The sequence below is a fragment of the Scheffersomyces amazonensis genome (genome assembly GCF_036850825.1).
Source record: "Scheffersomyces amazonensis strain UFMG-HMD-26.3 chromosome Unknown RJT21scaffold_3, whole genome shotgun sequence".
NCBI lineage: Eukaryota > Fungi > Ascomycota > Pichiomycetes > Serinales > Debaryomycetaceae > Scheffersomyces > Scheffersomyces amazonensis.
Window position 1 is genome coordinate 601,756 of NW_027042743.1, and position 17,739 is coordinate 619,494.

Here is a 17,739-nt window from a genome sequence, read left to right on the forward strand (position 1 = left end):
CACAACTATAAAAATATACCCCTTATCTCATTTGTAGGAAGCTATTATGGTAGTCTGTATAGAAATATCTTTATATACCCTCTTGTCAATTTGCTTATTGATTTCAGTATAGTATGGCCTAAAGAGTATAGTTAATAACCAAAAGAATAATAGTTAATACCCAAAAGTAGTATATGAAGGATGTAATCAACGGAATCCAAAGAATCTTTTCTCTATCAATTAAACGACTCTAGAATACTAACTTACCTAGTTGTAATCCCTAGCTATGAATATCAATTACACTATGAATAGTATAAGCTACATAATGTATATTTAGGGTCCCAGACGCTATCAGATTGATTATATGCAGACAGGCGCACAAAACCTGATAGGCCCATCTCAAAAATTTTAAAGATCTAGAGAGTAAGACGAAGATTAAGAATAAAGAATAAAGTATAAAGATTCAACACAATGGCTAGAAAGAAGTCGGCCGCCAAGAAGGCAAGAGAGGAAGCTGCCAAACTTGCAGTTTCATCAGAAACCAAAGTCGAAAATGCAACTGAACCCACTCAGACAATCGATGAATCAGACGAACACGAAGAATCGGAAGAAGAATCAGAAGAAAGTGAAGATGAGTTCGGAGATTTATTGACTGAAGATGTTGAAAAAGGGATTAACGAAGTTTTAGAAATTATTAAGAAAGATCCAAAGAAGTTGTTAGATCCAAATACCAAGTTTTTTGAAGATCCTGATAAAGTTGTATATGATACTAATAATGATAATAAAGAAAAACCAATGTATTTGCAAGAATTTCAAAGAAAGAATTTATTAGCTGGAAGTTATAAAGATGAAGACAATGAATATGGAACTGTAGATGGTGAAAAACCATTTATTGTTCAAGAAAGAGAAGAAAGAGATCAAATTCTTGAAGATATTAAGAATGCATTTGATGAAGATGTTGATGAAGAAGAAGATGATGAAGATGATGGATTCCTTAAGAAGAAAGAACCCAACACTCAAAGAAGGATAGAAGTAGATACAAACGTCTTACCAGATCCAGAAAAGAATGAAGAAGAGTTTTTGAAAGCGTTTTTAGATAATAAGGCATGGATTCCTAAAAAGGAAGATAAAACTTTAAATTTAGATAAAATTGAAAGAGAAGCCGAGGGAGAATTTGAGGAGGCAGTTGAACAGTTTGAGCATGTATATAATTTCAGATATGAAGATCCAACAGCTGCAGAAATTGTCTCCTATGCCCGTAATCAAGCAACTCTAAGAAGATCAGCTACCAATGCTCGTCAAAGACAAAGAGAGAGAAAGAAAGAAGAGAAATTGAAAGAACAAAAGGAAAAGGAAGATCTTTTGAAGAAAAAGAAAACTTCTAAAGTTAATAAAGTCATGGATAGATTGGAAAAGATCAAGCAAGCTGTAGGAGAAGAAGTTAGTGATGATGTCATACAAAAGGTATTTGGTAACTCCTTACTTCAAGATGACTTTGATGATGCCGATTGGGATAATAAGATGGCGGAAATATTTAACCAGCAATATGGCGATGAAGGTGATGATAGTTTAAAGAAACCAGAATGGGATGAAGATGATGATATAATGGGTGACTTCTACGCTGAAAAGAAGAACGGAAAACATGAGGATGAAGATGTCGAAGTGAACGAAGATGAAGATGAAGATGAAGATGAAGAAGACGAAGAAGAGGAGGATGATGAAGAGGATAAAAAGGTCTCTAAGAAAGACAAACTCAAGAAAAAGAAGTCTGCTAAGAAAGAAAAGCAGTCATTAAGAGAAAAGGCTCAACAGATTGTTGACTCAAAGACATATCTTCTTCTTGACGAAATTGACGAAGAGAGGGGCAACAATAATGATAAAGAAGATGTACAATTCAAGTATAGAGAAGTTTCACCTGAAAGTTTTGGTTTAACTACTCGTGACATATTAATAGCCGACGACAAACAATTGAATACATTCATTGGAATGAAGAAATTGGCTCCATATATACCCAAAGAAGATGCCATCAAAGATAAAAGAAAGTATGGTAAGAAAAAGAGATTACAACAATGGAGAAGAGAAGTGTTTAATGACAAAAATGGGCCAACAACTCCTCAAGATGATAGATATGATATTTGGATACCAGCAGAGGAACCAAAACATAAGAAGAGAAAAATCAAAAGTTAATCATGTATAATGTGTAAATTAGAATGTATAGAAATAAATTAATATCTAATTATCTACAATTGTTCTATAAACAAGTTCATTATCTTCACCTTCAAGCTTTTCTTTTTCGAAAAAGTCACTTCCAAATTCAATTAAACCAGTTTCAGCTGCATATACTGCCCAATGATCAACAAGGGAAGATAATACTTTAGGTTCAATTTTAGCTAAATCTCTAGTTTCTCCAGGATCCTTTTTTATATTGAACAATTGCCATTTTTCAGGTCCAAAAGGAGCAGGAATGTAAATTGCTTTATACTCTCCTTGTCTAATAGCTTGTTGACCAAATAATTCCCAACCAGTAACAGTAGTTTCCGAGTGAATTTCATCAGATTCACCACCCAAATATAATTTCCAAGATTTACCTCTTGGGATGGCAACTTTTCGACCTTTCCATTCAGATCCTGGATGTTCTAATCCTGCTAAATCTAAGATTGTTGGTAAAATATCCATTACAGTTGCAAAACCATCTAAAATTTTACCTTGTCTGGACTCATTAATAACAGGAGGGTAATGAACAATTAATGGACATACAATTGCTCCTTCAGTAGACCACATCTTATACATTGAATGAGGAGAAGTAGCAGCTTGAGCCCATTGATCTCCATAAAATACAAATGAATCTCCTTTACCAATATTCTCTAAAGAATTATTATAGTACTTTTCAATAAAAGTATTAAATCTTAAGTTAGTTAAAGGAAGAGCTTCCATTAACATTCCTTCAGCACCATTATCCGACATAAATACAATAAATGTATTTTCTAATTCTCCAGATTCTTCAAGAGCATCAAGAACTCTGCCGATGTTGTAATCTAATATTTCAACCATAGCAGCATATGTCTCCATAATTCTAGATTCAATTTCCTTTTCATGATCAGTTAATTCATCCCATGTTTTTCTGACGGTCTTGATAGGATGAGGTGTTATGCCTTCAGGAATAATCCCTTGCCTTACAGCAGCAGCTAATCTTTGCTTCCTTAATTCTTGTGGACCACCATTATATTTTCCCTTATATTTAGCAATAATTTCTGGTGGAGCTTGGTATGGCCAATGGGGAGCAGTGTACGTTAAAAGGCCCAAAAATGGTCTATCATCTCTTTGTGGATGATTAATGAATTCTAATGCTTTATCAGTAAAATAGTTGGTTGAATAAAAGTCTTGAGGTAATTCCTTTTCTGCATCAACTGATTGACCATCTTTTTCATAAATATTTGGTAAGAACTTAATTTCTTCACCATTTTCATCTTTGATGATTCTTTTATAGTGATTCCCAGCACCAGGTAAAAGAGTGAATGATTTTTCAAAACCTCTTTTAATTGGCCAATAATCAGGCAAAAGACCAAGATGCCATTTCCCAGAAATAAAAGTATAATAATCACCTTTTTCTTTAACTATTTCTGCCAAACTTACAACATTATCATTAAGATATCCTTCATATCCCTTTTTCCCACCAAATTTTTCAGGATGTCTAGCAGCAAATTCTGCCATTTGACCTAAACCAGCAATATGGTTATCAGTACCAGATAAGAGCATAGATCTAGTAGGTGAACATGCTGAAGCTGTATGAAAATCAGTTAATCTAACACCTCTTTTAGCTAATTTATCCAAATTTGGGGTATGAATCTCTCCCCCAAAAGGACTAGTATCAGTAAATCCTAAATCATCAGCAACAATGATAAGAAAATTAGGCTTTTTACCAGTCATATTTGCTTTAATGATTCCTGTTAACTAGTTTTGATTTCTTTAGTATAATTCTTCATTATATTTATAGAGATAGCAAATTTCTTGGAGGTTATATCATTTTGCAATAAAATTATCAATTACAAAACGCCACACTTGAAGCATTGTGTAACTTATTTTGTTGCTGTGCGGCTCACATTGACACTAACTTTTAGCTTATGTAATGTGCTGCCAAATTTTTATGTGTAGTCCAGTATATTATTATGCTTATTCGAGTCATCTTATGTACATAATATATTAAAATTCTAATTGTAGTTAGCAATATTTAATAGAGCATTATACTGACCCCAATGACTACATCCAGAACTGTCATGTCCTTACAAGATATAATAAACTTTACAAATAGTACCAATAGATTGGTTGCAGCTCTCAAATCCGTTGAGTTCGATATCTTTAAGATTCATTCAAGAGGTTTAAAATCCTACAACACTTTAGTAGAAAAATTAGATGAATATTTGAAGAACCCTAATCAAAATGAAATTAAAGAGTTTTTATCTAGGTTGTTGCCATGGGAAGTTGAGATTACTTTGGAGAATCAAGGAGACTTACTTCATTTAATGTTGGATTTATTCAACTTCCATGTATTGTGTCCGATCAGGCATCCAAATCTGAATCTTCTTTCATCCGTACAATCAAGGATGGAAAGAAAACTAGATGCCTTTTGTACAAATTCAAAACTTTTGGACCCATTATTGGAACACTTCATTGGCTACTTTCGATTATCCTGCTTTCTTAGGTTAGATTTACCAAATATTCCAGATGATAGTGTTTTGATGCGTCCAAAATATGAACCACGTAACCATACGATGAAGAAATTGATCGGAAACTTTTATCCTTCAATGCCTCCAATCGATTATCAATTAGATGACTTTATTTCTTGGACTGTGAGATCAGAATTAATTCCTCACATCCCTTCATTAAGCTACGATTATCATCTCATTATCCCAAACACACACGATATGCCAGTGCAAAATTTGTTAGAACGTAATTTGATTGAAAACTGTACTAAAGTATTAAGTATCTTATTAAATGTCGACATTCACATGGAGCCTCAACAGCCACTCATCCAAAGGTCAAAGTATAGAGATACAACAGCTTATCCAGGTATCATTTTAACCTCCTCAGGTGCAAACAGTATAAGAATCCCTATTGAGGTCAAAAGATTCGATATATCATTAGCGATGTCAAAATTTGATAGAACCAGACCTGAAAGTGAAGACAGTAAAATATTTGTGGAATACTACTCTCAATGTATTCGTTATTCTAGGACATGTGGTTCTCCAATATCTATCTTAAGCAATTATAAAGACTTCATAGTTTTTGACTTACAGAATGCTGCAGTTTCCCAAGAATATGCTGGATTGAATCGTTGTAAAATATTAAGACAGATCAGTACTAACCCATTGATCATAAACTCGGACACGAACTTCAATAGAGTTTGTAAGTTTTGCATGATATTATACAATACTTTCAAAACTCCATTTGATAACTTCCCCGATTTAAACATTGAAGGATCTAAAAGGGAATTGATTGTAAGAAGCTTAAATACAAGTTGCCAAGAATATATGGTAAGTTTCATCAATAGATTAAGAGCTGATAACGATCAATATGATTTGCGTCCACCTGTATATGATGATGTGACAAGTCTGCCAATTCTTCAGCAGAATAGAATCTTTGAGCAAGACTCAGTAGCATTATCAAATCACGAATTGAATATCAAATCTAGTGATGTCGCTATTATGCGTAAATTAATGAAGCTTTTTTATTTCCAAGAAGTAACAATGGAAGAACTAAGAGGAAGAATGGACTTCGTTGAAATCATATCGGGTTCCACATTCGGCTCGACAAATGGAATTCTCTATAGATGTGAAACTATGGATGGGGAATTCCAGACTGTCAAAGTGTACGATCCCATTAGGTCCGCACAACTTAGTGCTACTAATGGAGACGGCATAAAAAGTTTTCTTGATCTTTTCAGATCCTTCTGTCTAGAAGTGGCTTGCCTAAGTATTTTGGATAATGATTCATTCCCCAAAATAACAGAAATTGGCTTCCTCAGAAGCAATACTGCAACTTACAACCATGAGCTTGCAGTATATGACAACTCAGTCAGTGGATTATTTTTCATTTATAAATACATTGATGCTATTCCATTGTCTACATTAACACATCGAGAAAGGTTAAGATTCAAGTCTAAAACATTAGATGCTGTTGATTATATGCATCAACAGGGATTGGCCCATTTAGACCTAACACCTCATAATATACTAGTCAACGTGAATTCGAGATCAGTATTTATTACAGACTTTGGATTTCTGTTTATGTCTAAGCAAAGGAAGGAGACTTTTAAAGAAACAGGAAGAATCAATAGAAAAAGACATCTACGTCGTGATGCTACAATTGAGCACCTACAGCGAATTGATAATCGAACCGTAGAAAAATGTTTCCGTTCAGACATTAGTCCATTTTTAAGGGAAAGCAGACGGAAGAATACCATAATGTCATGGATGCATGGAATTGAGCTGAAAGACGAGTCTATGTCAGAGCTGCAAGATGAATCTCCGTCAGAGCTGGAAGATGAGTCTCTGTCAGACCCATGCTCGGATTGATTGCATGTGCTTTACTCTATTTTCTGTTCGGGGAAAAAATAGTTGCAAATCGTAAATATTTTAGCACAAAAGGAACAGTTAAGGGTTCAAATCAAACATTATAAATAGTTCAACTTTGAGCAGAATGAATTTTGCTTATTCAATTAGATTTGAACCAGTGCCTAAACGTGCTAATATAATTCGGTTAATAATATTCTTTGTATACACAATTTAAATATCAGCTATGTTTTTTAGAGGCTATACTAAACGGACCATTTCCAGGGAATTGTAAAAACTTGTTTCTTCAGATCCCAGGATAGGGAGGTGAAAGAAATACTAAGAAGCTATCTCTATCTTTGGCAAATATATTAACATATTCTCCACCCTTTAATCAAGAGTTTGCAACTCAAACTGAGTACCTCTAAATTTCCGGGGTTATTTTTGGTGATCACAATTCAGAAGTTAATTATGTTAGATCAATCAAATACCATTGAAGCCGGGTCATACCGCGTAATTTCCTGCCCCACATTCGGAATATTGGGCCGTTGAAGATGGTTATAACCACTTTAGCCACATAAATGCCTCTTTGACGTGAATTATATCGTAAGAAGGATACCGAAGTGGTGGAGAATTGTGGGGTAGTTTCGATAGATCCGAGCCCTATTATGAGTAAGCATCATCTATATAAAATTTATTTTATAGATTGATCTAATTTAGATTGTATTTTTAATATTTTTTGTGCTTGTATTACATATTATTATGTAATTGTGTTGATATCGGACTGTTTTACAGTAACTTGAAATTATTTTGAATATAAATGTCGAAAAACGACATTGTTTTGAAAAGTTATGCTGGAACCTCCCCCACTCTCACTGGAAATAAGTTTTTCCTGATCTCCATAATTAACTCGTTAATTTTAAAAGGAGGCTTTTCTGTTTGTAAATTTTTTCAACAATGTCTTACATGCACTGAATTTGCAGTACATTATTGATTGAGGATCAAATGTGGGGCAGGCAAATTGTATTAGAGCGACCCCAACATTGTATTTGTCAAAAACATTTTCTGACACTTCAAAATCTCATTTAATCTTTGGGGATTGCTTTTATTATTAACCGGCCATACAATATACTGATAAAAATACTAGTTCTATAAAACTACTCTTGATTAGCTCGCTAGAAATGCAGGTGTAGATATTGCAGTATGTGAACATTTTTGCAATAATCAACTGCAAAATAACACTTATAAATAGAATACCAAGTGTTCAAAAAGTATTTGTGCTTAATAAAAATTGAATATAGGTCAAGTATTAATCATACTATTTCGCCTTATATATTATAATCAGACTTTAGTAATATGTCGTTTGTCACCGATATCGAAAAAGCATCTCATGAGCACAGAGAGCTTCCAGAGGGGTCGAGTGCTTCCTTAGATGAAACTGTGAAATTAGAACCTCAACATTATGATTATCTCATAAAGAGACATGGAACAATCGTGTTAGATCCTCTTCCTTCAGATGACCCCTTGCAGCCAATCAATTGGCCAGATAAGAAAAAGAATTTTGAGATTCTTTTAATAGCATTCCAAACTTTCAGTTCAACATTTATGGCAGGTGGTCTTACCCCAGCCTTTGAACCAATGGCTATAGCTTATGGAATTTCGACACCTACCGCTGCATATTTAACATCTGCTCAAATTGCTGTCTTGGGTGGTATGCCTTTATTCTGGCTTCCTTTAATGAATGCTTATGGTAGAAATGGTTTCTTATGTCTTGCCTCTTTATTATGTGGAGCTTTAAATGTTGGTGGTGCTTATTGTAAAACTTACGGTCAACAAATGGCTACTAGAGTTTTAGTAGCCTTTTTCATTTCTACTGGATATTCTGCAGGTAGTCCTATAGTTGCAGATCTAGCATTTGCACACGAAAGAGGTAAAAAGAATGGATGGTGGTCAGTAGGTATGGTACTTGGAACAACAGCAGGTCCTTTCTTCTGTGGGTTTATCCAACAGCATGCTGGTACAAAATGGATATACTTAGTATTTGCAATAATGAATTTCGTTCAATTTTTTCTTTGGATAATAGTTGATGAGACTGTCTATATAAAAGGTCAGTCAACATCCACCAAGAATATTTTCAAAAGAATCTTTAGATTCAAGAGAAATCCAAATCAAGAATTGTCATTCAGAGTATTGGTTAGTCCTTTCTTAATATCTAAAAACTTTAATATAATGATGGCTGTTATTTCTATGTCAATTATTTTTGCCTATGCAAATATTGTTTTGATTGTTGAACTCCCTCAAGCAATGGGTATCTTATTCCAATTAGATGCTCAACAAATTTCTTATCAATTTATAGCACTTATTATTGGTTCGACTATTGGTGAATTCTTAGCGGGACCTCTTTCAGATTGGTGGATGAAAAAGAGTATTGCAAGAAGGGGTGGTAAAAGAGTTATTGTCGATAGAATTTGGGTTTCATATAATGGATTCATTTGTGTTATAGTAGGGTTGATTGTCTGGGGTGTGTATCTTAGTAGGGCTACACCTGGACATTGGATTATAGCTCCTATCATTGGAGCTGCTATTGCTGCTGCTGGTAATAATATCTGTATGACGGTTTTGGTAACATTTGCTCTTGATAATGATCCAGTTCATGCTACTGAAATTGGATTATTTTTGACATTTGTAAGACAAATGTTTGCCTTTATTGGACCATTCTACTTCCCCTATATGTTTGATAATTTAAATTTTGGAGGTTCAGCTGGATTAATGTGTGCGTTGGTAGCAGCATTTGGTGCGGGCCCTATGGTGCTTACGCACATATTGGGCTTAAGAAACTTAAACCAAACATAAATAAGCTCATTTTTTCGCAGCCAATAATTTCGATTTTGTTTAGCTTAGCTTAGACAGTAATGCTATATTTGAGTTTAAATAATACAAATATAAATATGTAAATAATTAAAGAGAAAAAAAGGCAAGAATTCTAATCTATTCGTATCTATTGGGGAAACTGATAATTGACTTTGCTCCAGCATTTCTTCTCAAGCCAAAACTCTTGATAGACCTGACTGTACCTTGAACTGGTACTCTTCTTTCATCTACCAAAACTCTATTAACCCAGGCTCTACCTAAAAAGTAACAACAACTGGCTACAATAACCATGAAACCAACTATACCGAAAAACCAACCAAGTTTTCCAGTTTGCTCGCCAGGAACAGTTACATTCATCCCAAATAAACCTGTTATAATATTCAAAGGGATCAAAACAGTACCAATTAATGAAACTCTTGATAACATATCAGTAATCCGATTATTTGATTTAACGGATTCAACTTGTAATTGAGCTAAATAGTTTGCATGACTTCTAGAGAAAATCTTTTCATATGCTGCTAAATTTTGGAACATGGTAACCACATGATCTTGAATATCACCTAAATATAATGCGATATCAGCCCTTGGTTGTGTTCTATTACCTTGGGTTTGGAATTGCCATTGATTAACTGGTTCCAACACAGCAGCAGATGCTCCAGGTGCGGGTCCAAAACTAACACCACCTGATGTAGGAGATGGTGACTCGTTAGTCATCCCTTGATCTTTTCTAATTCCTGTTAATTCTCCAATATCCATGCTTTCGCTATGATTAACAAAAGATGATGCTTCGTCTTGACATCTCTTAGCGAACATCTTAATGACATCTGCTTTACCAGATAATAATCTCATAAGTGTCATGACTTTTCTTCTAGATTCTCCAATTCTGGATAACATTATTTCGAAGTCTGCTTCTCTGGCAAGAAAAACCGAGTCCTCTATAGCGTCAGCTTCATACTCAATACCCGTGATGACTGGTGCGAAGGAATCGGTAATGTCATCGATTAAGGCATAACATAACCAATCAGCTGTGACTTCAACATAGTCTCTCAATTGACGAACTCTTCTTCTAACATTGGCTGGATGTGTGATTGGAGAGAAATGAAATGTTAAGATCCCTTCTCTAAATACAACCATATAAACATTGATTGGTTCTAAGTAATCTTCAGATTCCTTGTCTGCTTCAAAAGTATGGAAACAAACAAAATAATAGTTTCTGAATAGTTCGACCTTTTCACGAGCTTCTTGCATTCTAATATCTTCAGCTGTCAAAGGATGGATTCCAAACGCCTTAGCCAACACTTTCATTTCAACATCTGTTGGACAAGTACAATCTAACCACCAAGTTGGTTCTCCATTTCTAAACAACTCTCTAACTGTTTGACCCCGTTTCACTAAAGAAGGAATATCTGCAACATGGACTGTTTCGTCAGAATCGGATGTGAAGAATGAAAATCTGTCAATATTAACATGCGCATCAACTGCTCCTTCGATTTTGACACCATCAGAAACTTCAGCAAACTCGTGTTCGATTCTTCCTTTATGGTGATCATCCACCTTATAATGGAACTTTTCTAATTCAATAGGAGAATCATTTCCAGAATGAAGAGATTGTAAAGAACTGATTTCCTCATTATCAACACCAGTTAATCTTGACTTTAACTTAGTCAAAGCTGTATTTGTATTCTTCAAAATATTCTTGGGTGTGTATTTCAACGCAGAAGAACTTGGTTTGTTTATGCTTGTGCCAGTAGATCTAGCATCAGAACTCGAACCTTGATCGTTTAAATACTGTTGATCTCTCAATAAATTCTGTTGATCTCTTTCTTCTTTAATGAATTCTTCAATTTCATCAAAATCAATACCATTAATTCTGATATGTTCTCTTGACATTGGGAAACAAACATCTTCTTCAGTTTCCTGAGAAGATCTAGATGCATGAGAATCTGCTTCACTATCGATAGATACTCTAGACATTGTTCTATCCTTTTTAAAAGCATCTGAACCTACACTATCATTGGTACTAATATTTGAAATAGAATTGCTCCTCGGCTTTCTTTTAGGAATAGCATTAATTGGTACAGAAGAATCTAAGCCAATGGTAGATCCAGACCCGGATCTTGATCTTGAATTCGAACTAGCTTTTCTTGAAGATTTACCAATGGTAACTGGATTATTTTCAACGGTAACATCATCAACATCGTGAGAAGTAGGAGCTGCAGGTTTTACAAGTTCATGATTAGGATTCAACTGACCTCTATGATCGTACAAATTTTTAGGTTGACTTTCTTCATCCTGATTAGCTCCATTAATGAGACCAGTTTGATAGTAACTTTCTGAATCTGACATATTATTATAATCTAAATATTATTTAATAGGGTCTTCATTTGCAATTGCTGATGCTTTGGCTTAATTATAATTCAATAATTACCAATCACTCATCAGGGAATATAATATTATATTCAATAGATCTCTTTTTGTTGATATAATTCTGAGCTATTTAATAATTTAAATGAATCATATCATTAGTTCAAATGTATGTCAGTAGTGGAAGCTATTTGAACTTTTATATTTTCAAATTAAATAGAGCTAGTGAAAAGTTATTCTTACTACAAGAGATGAGGTCTCTATAAATAACCTTCCAAGTTACAATTAAGAAATTTCCTTTTTGTTTGTGTTCTAAACCATTTTATTAAAAGGCGTTTATCGACTCATATGTGGGCCAAGATTCTCACTAGGTAAGGAATTCGATATTCACCGGAAATAATGCGCCTACGCCAAGAAAACGGCGTTCAAAGTCTCATAACCAGCCGCTCTTAAGAATGGACTAGAGGTTAGTGATACTACCTATTATTAACAGTTATTCTGCTTTTACATAGAGATATATTTAGTATATTATTGTAGTAGCAGTAAAATGTAACTTGAAATAAAATGCCTCATTATAGAGCATATGGATTATACGGCCAAGAATAAGGATAATTTTAGACCAATTCAAACTTTTGCTTAGTTGCTTACAGAGAGGCTTTGCAATCCCGAGCCCCCGCAAAATAAATTATTACCGCATAGTTAAGAAAAATTGGTGTATATTAAACTAAACAAAAAAAATAAAAATAATAATAATTTTTAGGGTGCAAATTCACTTACTTTTGAGATCTGTATCTTTAACTTTATCGATCAAAATCTTACCTAAGTAGTAACATGCTACAGTAGCAACAATCATGATTGCAAAAATAGTGAAGAACCAGATTAAATCACCAGTATGTTCACCGGGGACAGTAACATTCATGGCAAACAACCCGGTAACAATATTTGTAGTGACCATAACTGTACCAATCAATGAAACTCTTGATATCATATCTGTAATTCGATTGTTGGATTTTATTGATTGTAATTGTAATTGAGCTAAATAATTAGCATGACTTCTTGAGAAAATCTTTTCATATCCTTTTAAATTTTGGAACATAGTAACCACATGATCTTGAATATCACTTAAATATAATGCAATATCGGCTCCTGGATGAACTATATTGTCATTTTCATTTTCAATAGGAATTTCTTTAGATGCAGTAGAAGACTGACATCTATTCCCAAACATTTTAATTACATCTGCCTTGGCTGATAATAATCTCATAAGCTTCATTACCTTTCTTCTTGACATACCGACCTTCAAGAGCATATTTCCATAATCTAAAGGACTCACAAAGACAGAGTGCTCAATATTGTCAGCTTCTTTCTCGACAGATGATATGGCTGGAGCAAACGAATCGGTAATGTCATCGATTAACGCATAACATAACCAATCAGCTGTGACTTCAACATAGTCTCTCAATTGACGAACTCTTCTTCTAACATTGGCTGGATGTGTGATTGGAGAGAAATGAAATGTTAAGATCCCTTCTCTAAACACAACCATATAAACATTGATTGGTTCTAAGTAATCTTCAGATTCTTTGTCTGCTTCAAAAGTATGGAAACAAACAAAATAGTAGTTTCTGAATAGTTCGACCTTTTCACGAGCTTCTTGCATTCTAATATCTTCAGCTGTCAAAGGATGGATTCCAAACGCCTTAGCCAACACTTTCATTTCAACATCTGTTGGGCAACTACAATCTAACCACCAAGTTGGGTTTTTAAATAGTTTTGAAATACTTTGTTCAGAATCAACCAAACCAGAAAGGGATGGGGAATGGATTATTTCGTTAGAATCGGTGGTGAAAAATGAAAATCTCTGAGACACATTTTGCAGCGATTTGGTGAGCTTTTTCATTAATAAAGTACTTTCAGGAATATACTTTGAGTTGAAGTCTGTTCTTCTTCCTTCCTTATTTGATGAACTGTTGATTTTATCTTGTTTCTCCTTTTCTACGAACTCTTCAAGGAACCCTAAGTTAACTTCATCAACTGGATTAATTGAACTCTGACAATAAGGATTTTGTTCAACAAAGGAATATCTCCTACTGGTATTAATTTCTTTTGATCTAATTTTAACCATTGGAGAAATCAAATCACTTTCAAGATTATAGGAAATCATTATTGAAAATTTGCTTTTAACTTTGTTATTTATGAATGTGTTTTAATCATCAGAAACACCAAATCGTCTAAATGTCTCTTAATATATTTACCATGAGTTTCAGATACTTATTTAATATTGAATATAAATTTTATCTCAAAGTAAACGAAGATTTTAATAAAGTCTTCTTAGCCATAATCTAGGATTGATTGGTTGCAAAATCATTCGGGTCTAAAATTCAATTATTTATTGATATTTATACAACCAACTAAACTAAGTTTTATAAAACTTTTCGCCAAGAGATGAGAAAATAATATATAACAATTGTGAGGTATGATATTAAGCTCATTGTTAATAGGAGTAAAATAATGGCTCACTTCTTGGAATCCTAATTATAGAATAGGTAGAGTTTTGCGAAAGAAAAATAGTCCCATACATATACGGGAACTTTTCGCCAAGGTTAACTAAGTAAAGCACATTATCAGGAAGCGCTTTCAAAAATACCAATTAAGGAAATTATGTCAAAGAAATAATTTCAAATAGAACTACAAATCGAATGCATTCGCCAAGGAGGATCTTGATCGAACATTCATAGCAGAGAGAACCAAAGTTAGCCGAAGTTACTTCCAAAATGAGATTTGAAATTTTCTAGTTTATGATCAATCTTAACTTATTACCGAATTAAAATGTATTAAAAATGACTAATCTAACAATAATCTACAATAGAAACTAAAAATAAATGAAATAAATAAACTTAAATAAACAATTAAGACAAACCTCAGAGAATGCCGTCTTCTATTATTCATATTTATTTGGGAAACTAATTATTGATTTTGCTCCATTATTTCTTCTTAATCCCAAACTTTTAATGGATCTTCTTGAGCTATTTGCTGTTGGTCTAGTCTCTTCAACCAAGATTCTATCTAACCAAATCTTACCTAAATAGAAACAAACAATCACAACGGCAAACATAACCCCAACAATACCGAAAAACCAACCAAGCTTTCCAGTTTGCTCACCAGGAACAGTTACATTCATCCCAAATAAACCTGTTATAACATTTAAAGGAACCAACATAGTACCAATCAAGGTCACTTTAGACAACATATCAGTAACCCTGTTGTTAGAATTAACAGACTCAACTTGTAATTGAGCTAAATAGTTTGCATGACTTCTTGAGAAAATCTTTTCATATGCTGCTAAATTTTGGAACATGGTAACCACATGATCTTGAATATCACCTAAATATAATGCGATATCAGCCCTTGGTTGTGTTCTGTTACCTTGTGTTTGGAATTGCCATTGATTTATAGGCTCTAAATTGGCAGCCGAGGCACCAGGAGCAGGTCCAAAACTTACACCAGGTGTGTTAGAATTAGGAGGAGTGGGACTATTTAATCCATGTAAATTATTATGAGATTGGCGTATTCCAGTAATTCCACCTTCGTTAATTTGATGATGATTAACAAATGCAGCTTCATCTTGACATCTCTTAGCGAACATCTTAATGACATCTGCTTTGCCAGATAATAATCTCATAAGTGTCATGACTTTTCTTCTAGATTCTCCAATCCTTAATAACATACCACCAAAGTCCATTTCTCTGGCCACGAATACTGAGTCTTCTATAGCGTCAGCTTCATACTCAATGCCTGTGATGACTGGTGCGAAGGAATCGGTAATGTCATCGATTAACGCATAACATAACCAATCAGCTGTGACTTCAACATAGTCTCTCAATTGACGAACTCTTCTTCTAACATTGGCTGGATGTGTGATTGGAGAGAAATGAAATGTTAAGATCCCTTCTCTAAACACAACCATATAAACATTGATTGGTTCTAAGTAATCTTCAGATTCTTTGTCTGCTTCAAAAGTATGGAAACAAACAAAATAGTAGTTTCTGAATAGTTCGACCTTTTCACGAGCTTCTTGCATTCTAATATCTTCAGCTGTCAAAGGATGGATTCCAAACGCCTTAGCCAACACTTTCATTTCAACATCTGTTGGGCAACTACAATCTAACCACCAAGTTGGTTCTCCATTTCTAAACAATTTACGGACAGTCTGATCTGGTCCTACTAATGATGGAATATCGGGGGCATGAATAGTTTCATCTGATTCAGAAGAGAAATAAGCAAATCTGTCAATATTAACGGCTGATCCATCAGTGATTCTTGTACCTCCAAACTTTACTTGTTCTGATGCGCTATCAGTATCAGTATTCTGAGCATAACGAGATTGGGAATCTTCAGGATTAGAACTGGAAGCATTATTTTTATAGTTATCATCACTTGAAGAATCAGAAGGAAATTTTTCCTTTTCCAAGTTGAGGGGAGATCCACCAGAATGGAGTGACTGTAATGAGTCCATTTCATCAATTTCATCATTATTTCCAGCTATTCTTGTTCTGAATTTAGTTAATACAGTATTTGTTTTCTTTAAAATATTTTTAGGAGTATATTTCAATGCAGCTGAACTTGGTTTGGTAATACTTGTACCAGTTGATCTGGCATTTGATAATCTTGTGGCAGTTCTTTGAGCATGTAATAATTGTTGATTTCTAATTATATTTTGTTGATCTCTTTCTTCTTTAATAAATTCTTCAATTTCATCAAAATCAATACCATTAATTCTGATATGTTCTCTTGACATTGGGAAACAAACATCTTCTTCAGTTTCCTGAGAAGATCTAGATGCATGAGAATCTGCTTCACTATCAATAGATGATCTTGACATTCTTCTATCAAAAGTGCTGTCATTTGTTTTGATCTTTATCATAGGAGATACTAAGTCACTTTCAAGGTTATCAGCCATAGTAGAATTCTTTCTTCCCTTTGCTTTCTTTTTAGAACTTGAATTAATATTGGAACTAGTGTTTCCCTTCAATAAAATACCTTGTTGTAAAGGAGCAGAAGATGATGATGGAGAAGGCAATTCATCTTTATTAATATTGACAAAATGTTTAATTTGATCAGTGAATGATCTAGATCTGGATCTTGACCTAGAGTTTGAACTTGATGTTGAAGAACTTCTGGAATGACCTCTTCCACCACTAATTGCTGTTGGTACTTGAAGTTTGAAACCACTATCATCATTTTCATCATCTGATTTTAAATAATAATCCTTTCTTAATCCACCCATTACACCACTGGTAGCAGATTTTGATGCACCACGAGGAGAACTTGAAGCTTTTGAGTATTTTCTTGAACCTTCAGTATATTCGGTTTGAATAATAGGATGAGTAGTATCTTCAGAATCAGACACTGCAGATTCTTCAGTAGTAATATATCTATTACCAGATTGAAAAGTAGTCAATTGATTTCTATGATCATGCAAGTTTTGATCATGATTTTCATCATCTTGATTAGTTCTGGTAGTAGCTGCACTACTAGCAGCACCAGTTTGATAATAACTTTCAGTATCAGACATAGTGAGATTGAAAGTTTTGATACGCCAACTTTTTTAATTATTATACTATTAATATAATATTACTTAATTTATGGAAATTAAATTCAATCTAAATAGGAAGAGCTCTAAATGATCGATTAACTGCTTTCTAAACTTTATATCCAGAAAGCACTCATCAGGAATAATCAAAGGTTTGTATTGTGAATACTAACTTTTTAATATAGTTGAAAACTTTTCTATTTCAACTCACGTCTTGTTACGCTAATTCGTGTTGTAGTAGTACTTTCCTCAAGACAAATTTTGTAAATGTGCGATGAGAAATTTTGAACTTTTAATTTTTTTTTGACCAGGTGCGTAGATAGAGGTCTAGAGATAATTCTATACCAAAGGGGATAATTAATGAACAGAATTATCGGATGAATA

General features: G+C 33.8%; 7 protein-coding genes across 7 annotated transcripts; 3 read left to right on the forward strand and 4 right to left on the reverse strand. All coding sequences in view use genetic code 12, as the record gives it.

Moving 5' to 3' along the window:
- Positions 1-422: 422 nt before the first annotated feature.
- Positions 423-2,189, forward strand: RJT21DRAFT_31835 (uncharacterized protein). Its single transcript, XM_064884144.1, has one exon. The coding sequence runs from the start codon at positions 451-453 to the stop codon at positions 2,164-2,166; it is 1,716 nt and encodes a 571-aa protein (XP_064738379.1). The 5' UTR covers positions 423-450; the 3' UTR covers positions 2,167-2,189.
- RJT21DRAFT_31851 (uncharacterized protein) lies at positions 2,048-4,168 on the reverse strand. The gene has a single exon (XM_064884145.1). The coding sequence runs from the start codon at positions 3,904-3,906 to the stop codon at positions 2,212-2,214; it is 1,695 nt and encodes a 564-aa protein (XP_064738380.1). The 5' UTR covers positions 3,907-4,168; the 3' UTR covers positions 2,048-2,211.
- Positions 4,169-4,232: 64 nt separating this feature from the next.
- Positions 4,233-6,551, forward strand: RJT21DRAFT_113770 (uncharacterized protein; the record flags this gene model as incomplete). Its single annotated transcript, XM_064880199.1, has 1 exon — positions 4,233-6,551. One exon carries the CDS (start codon positions 4,233-4,235, stop codon positions 6,549-6,551), a length of 2,319 nt encoding a protein of 772 aa, XP_064738381.1.
- Positions 6,552-7,805: 1,254 nt separating this feature from the next.
- RJT21DRAFT_126313 (major facilitator superfamily domain-containing protein) lies at positions 7,806-9,439 on the forward strand. Its single transcript, XM_064882856.1, has one exon. The coding sequence runs from the start codon at positions 7,884-7,886 to the stop codon at positions 9,378-9,380; it is 1,497 nt and encodes a 498-aa protein (XP_064738382.1). The 5' UTR covers positions 7,806-7,883; the 3' UTR covers positions 9,381-9,439.
- RJT21DRAFT_120107 (magnesium transporter CorA family protein) lies at positions 9,424-12,147 on the reverse strand. The gene has a single exon (XM_064881634.1). The coding sequence runs from the start codon at positions 11,742-11,744 to the stop codon at positions 9,516-9,518; it is 2,229 nt and encodes a 742-aa protein (XP_064738383.1). The 5' UTR covers positions 11,745-12,147; the 3' UTR covers positions 9,424-9,515.
- Positions 12,148-12,461: 314 nt separating this feature from the next.
- RJT21DRAFT_31868 (magnesium transporter CorA family protein) lies at positions 12,462-14,410 on the reverse strand. Its single transcript, XM_064884146.1, has one exon. The coding sequence runs from the start codon at positions 13,924-13,926 to the stop codon at positions 12,532-12,534; it is 1,395 nt and encodes a 464-aa protein (XP_064738384.1). The 5' UTR covers positions 13,927-14,410; the 3' UTR covers positions 12,462-12,531.
- Positions 14,411-14,703: 293 nt separating this feature from the next.
- RJT21DRAFT_84571 (magnesium transporter CorA family protein) lies at positions 14,704-17,337 on the reverse strand (the record flags this gene model as incomplete). Its single annotated transcript, XM_064885402.1, has 3 exons — positions 14,704-16,154; positions 16,251-16,847; positions 16,995-17,337. 3 exons carry the CDS (start codon positions 17,335-17,337, stop codon positions 14,704-14,706), a joined length of 2,391 nt encoding a protein of 796 aa, XP_064738385.1.
- Positions 17,338-17,739: the final 402 nt, after the last annotated feature.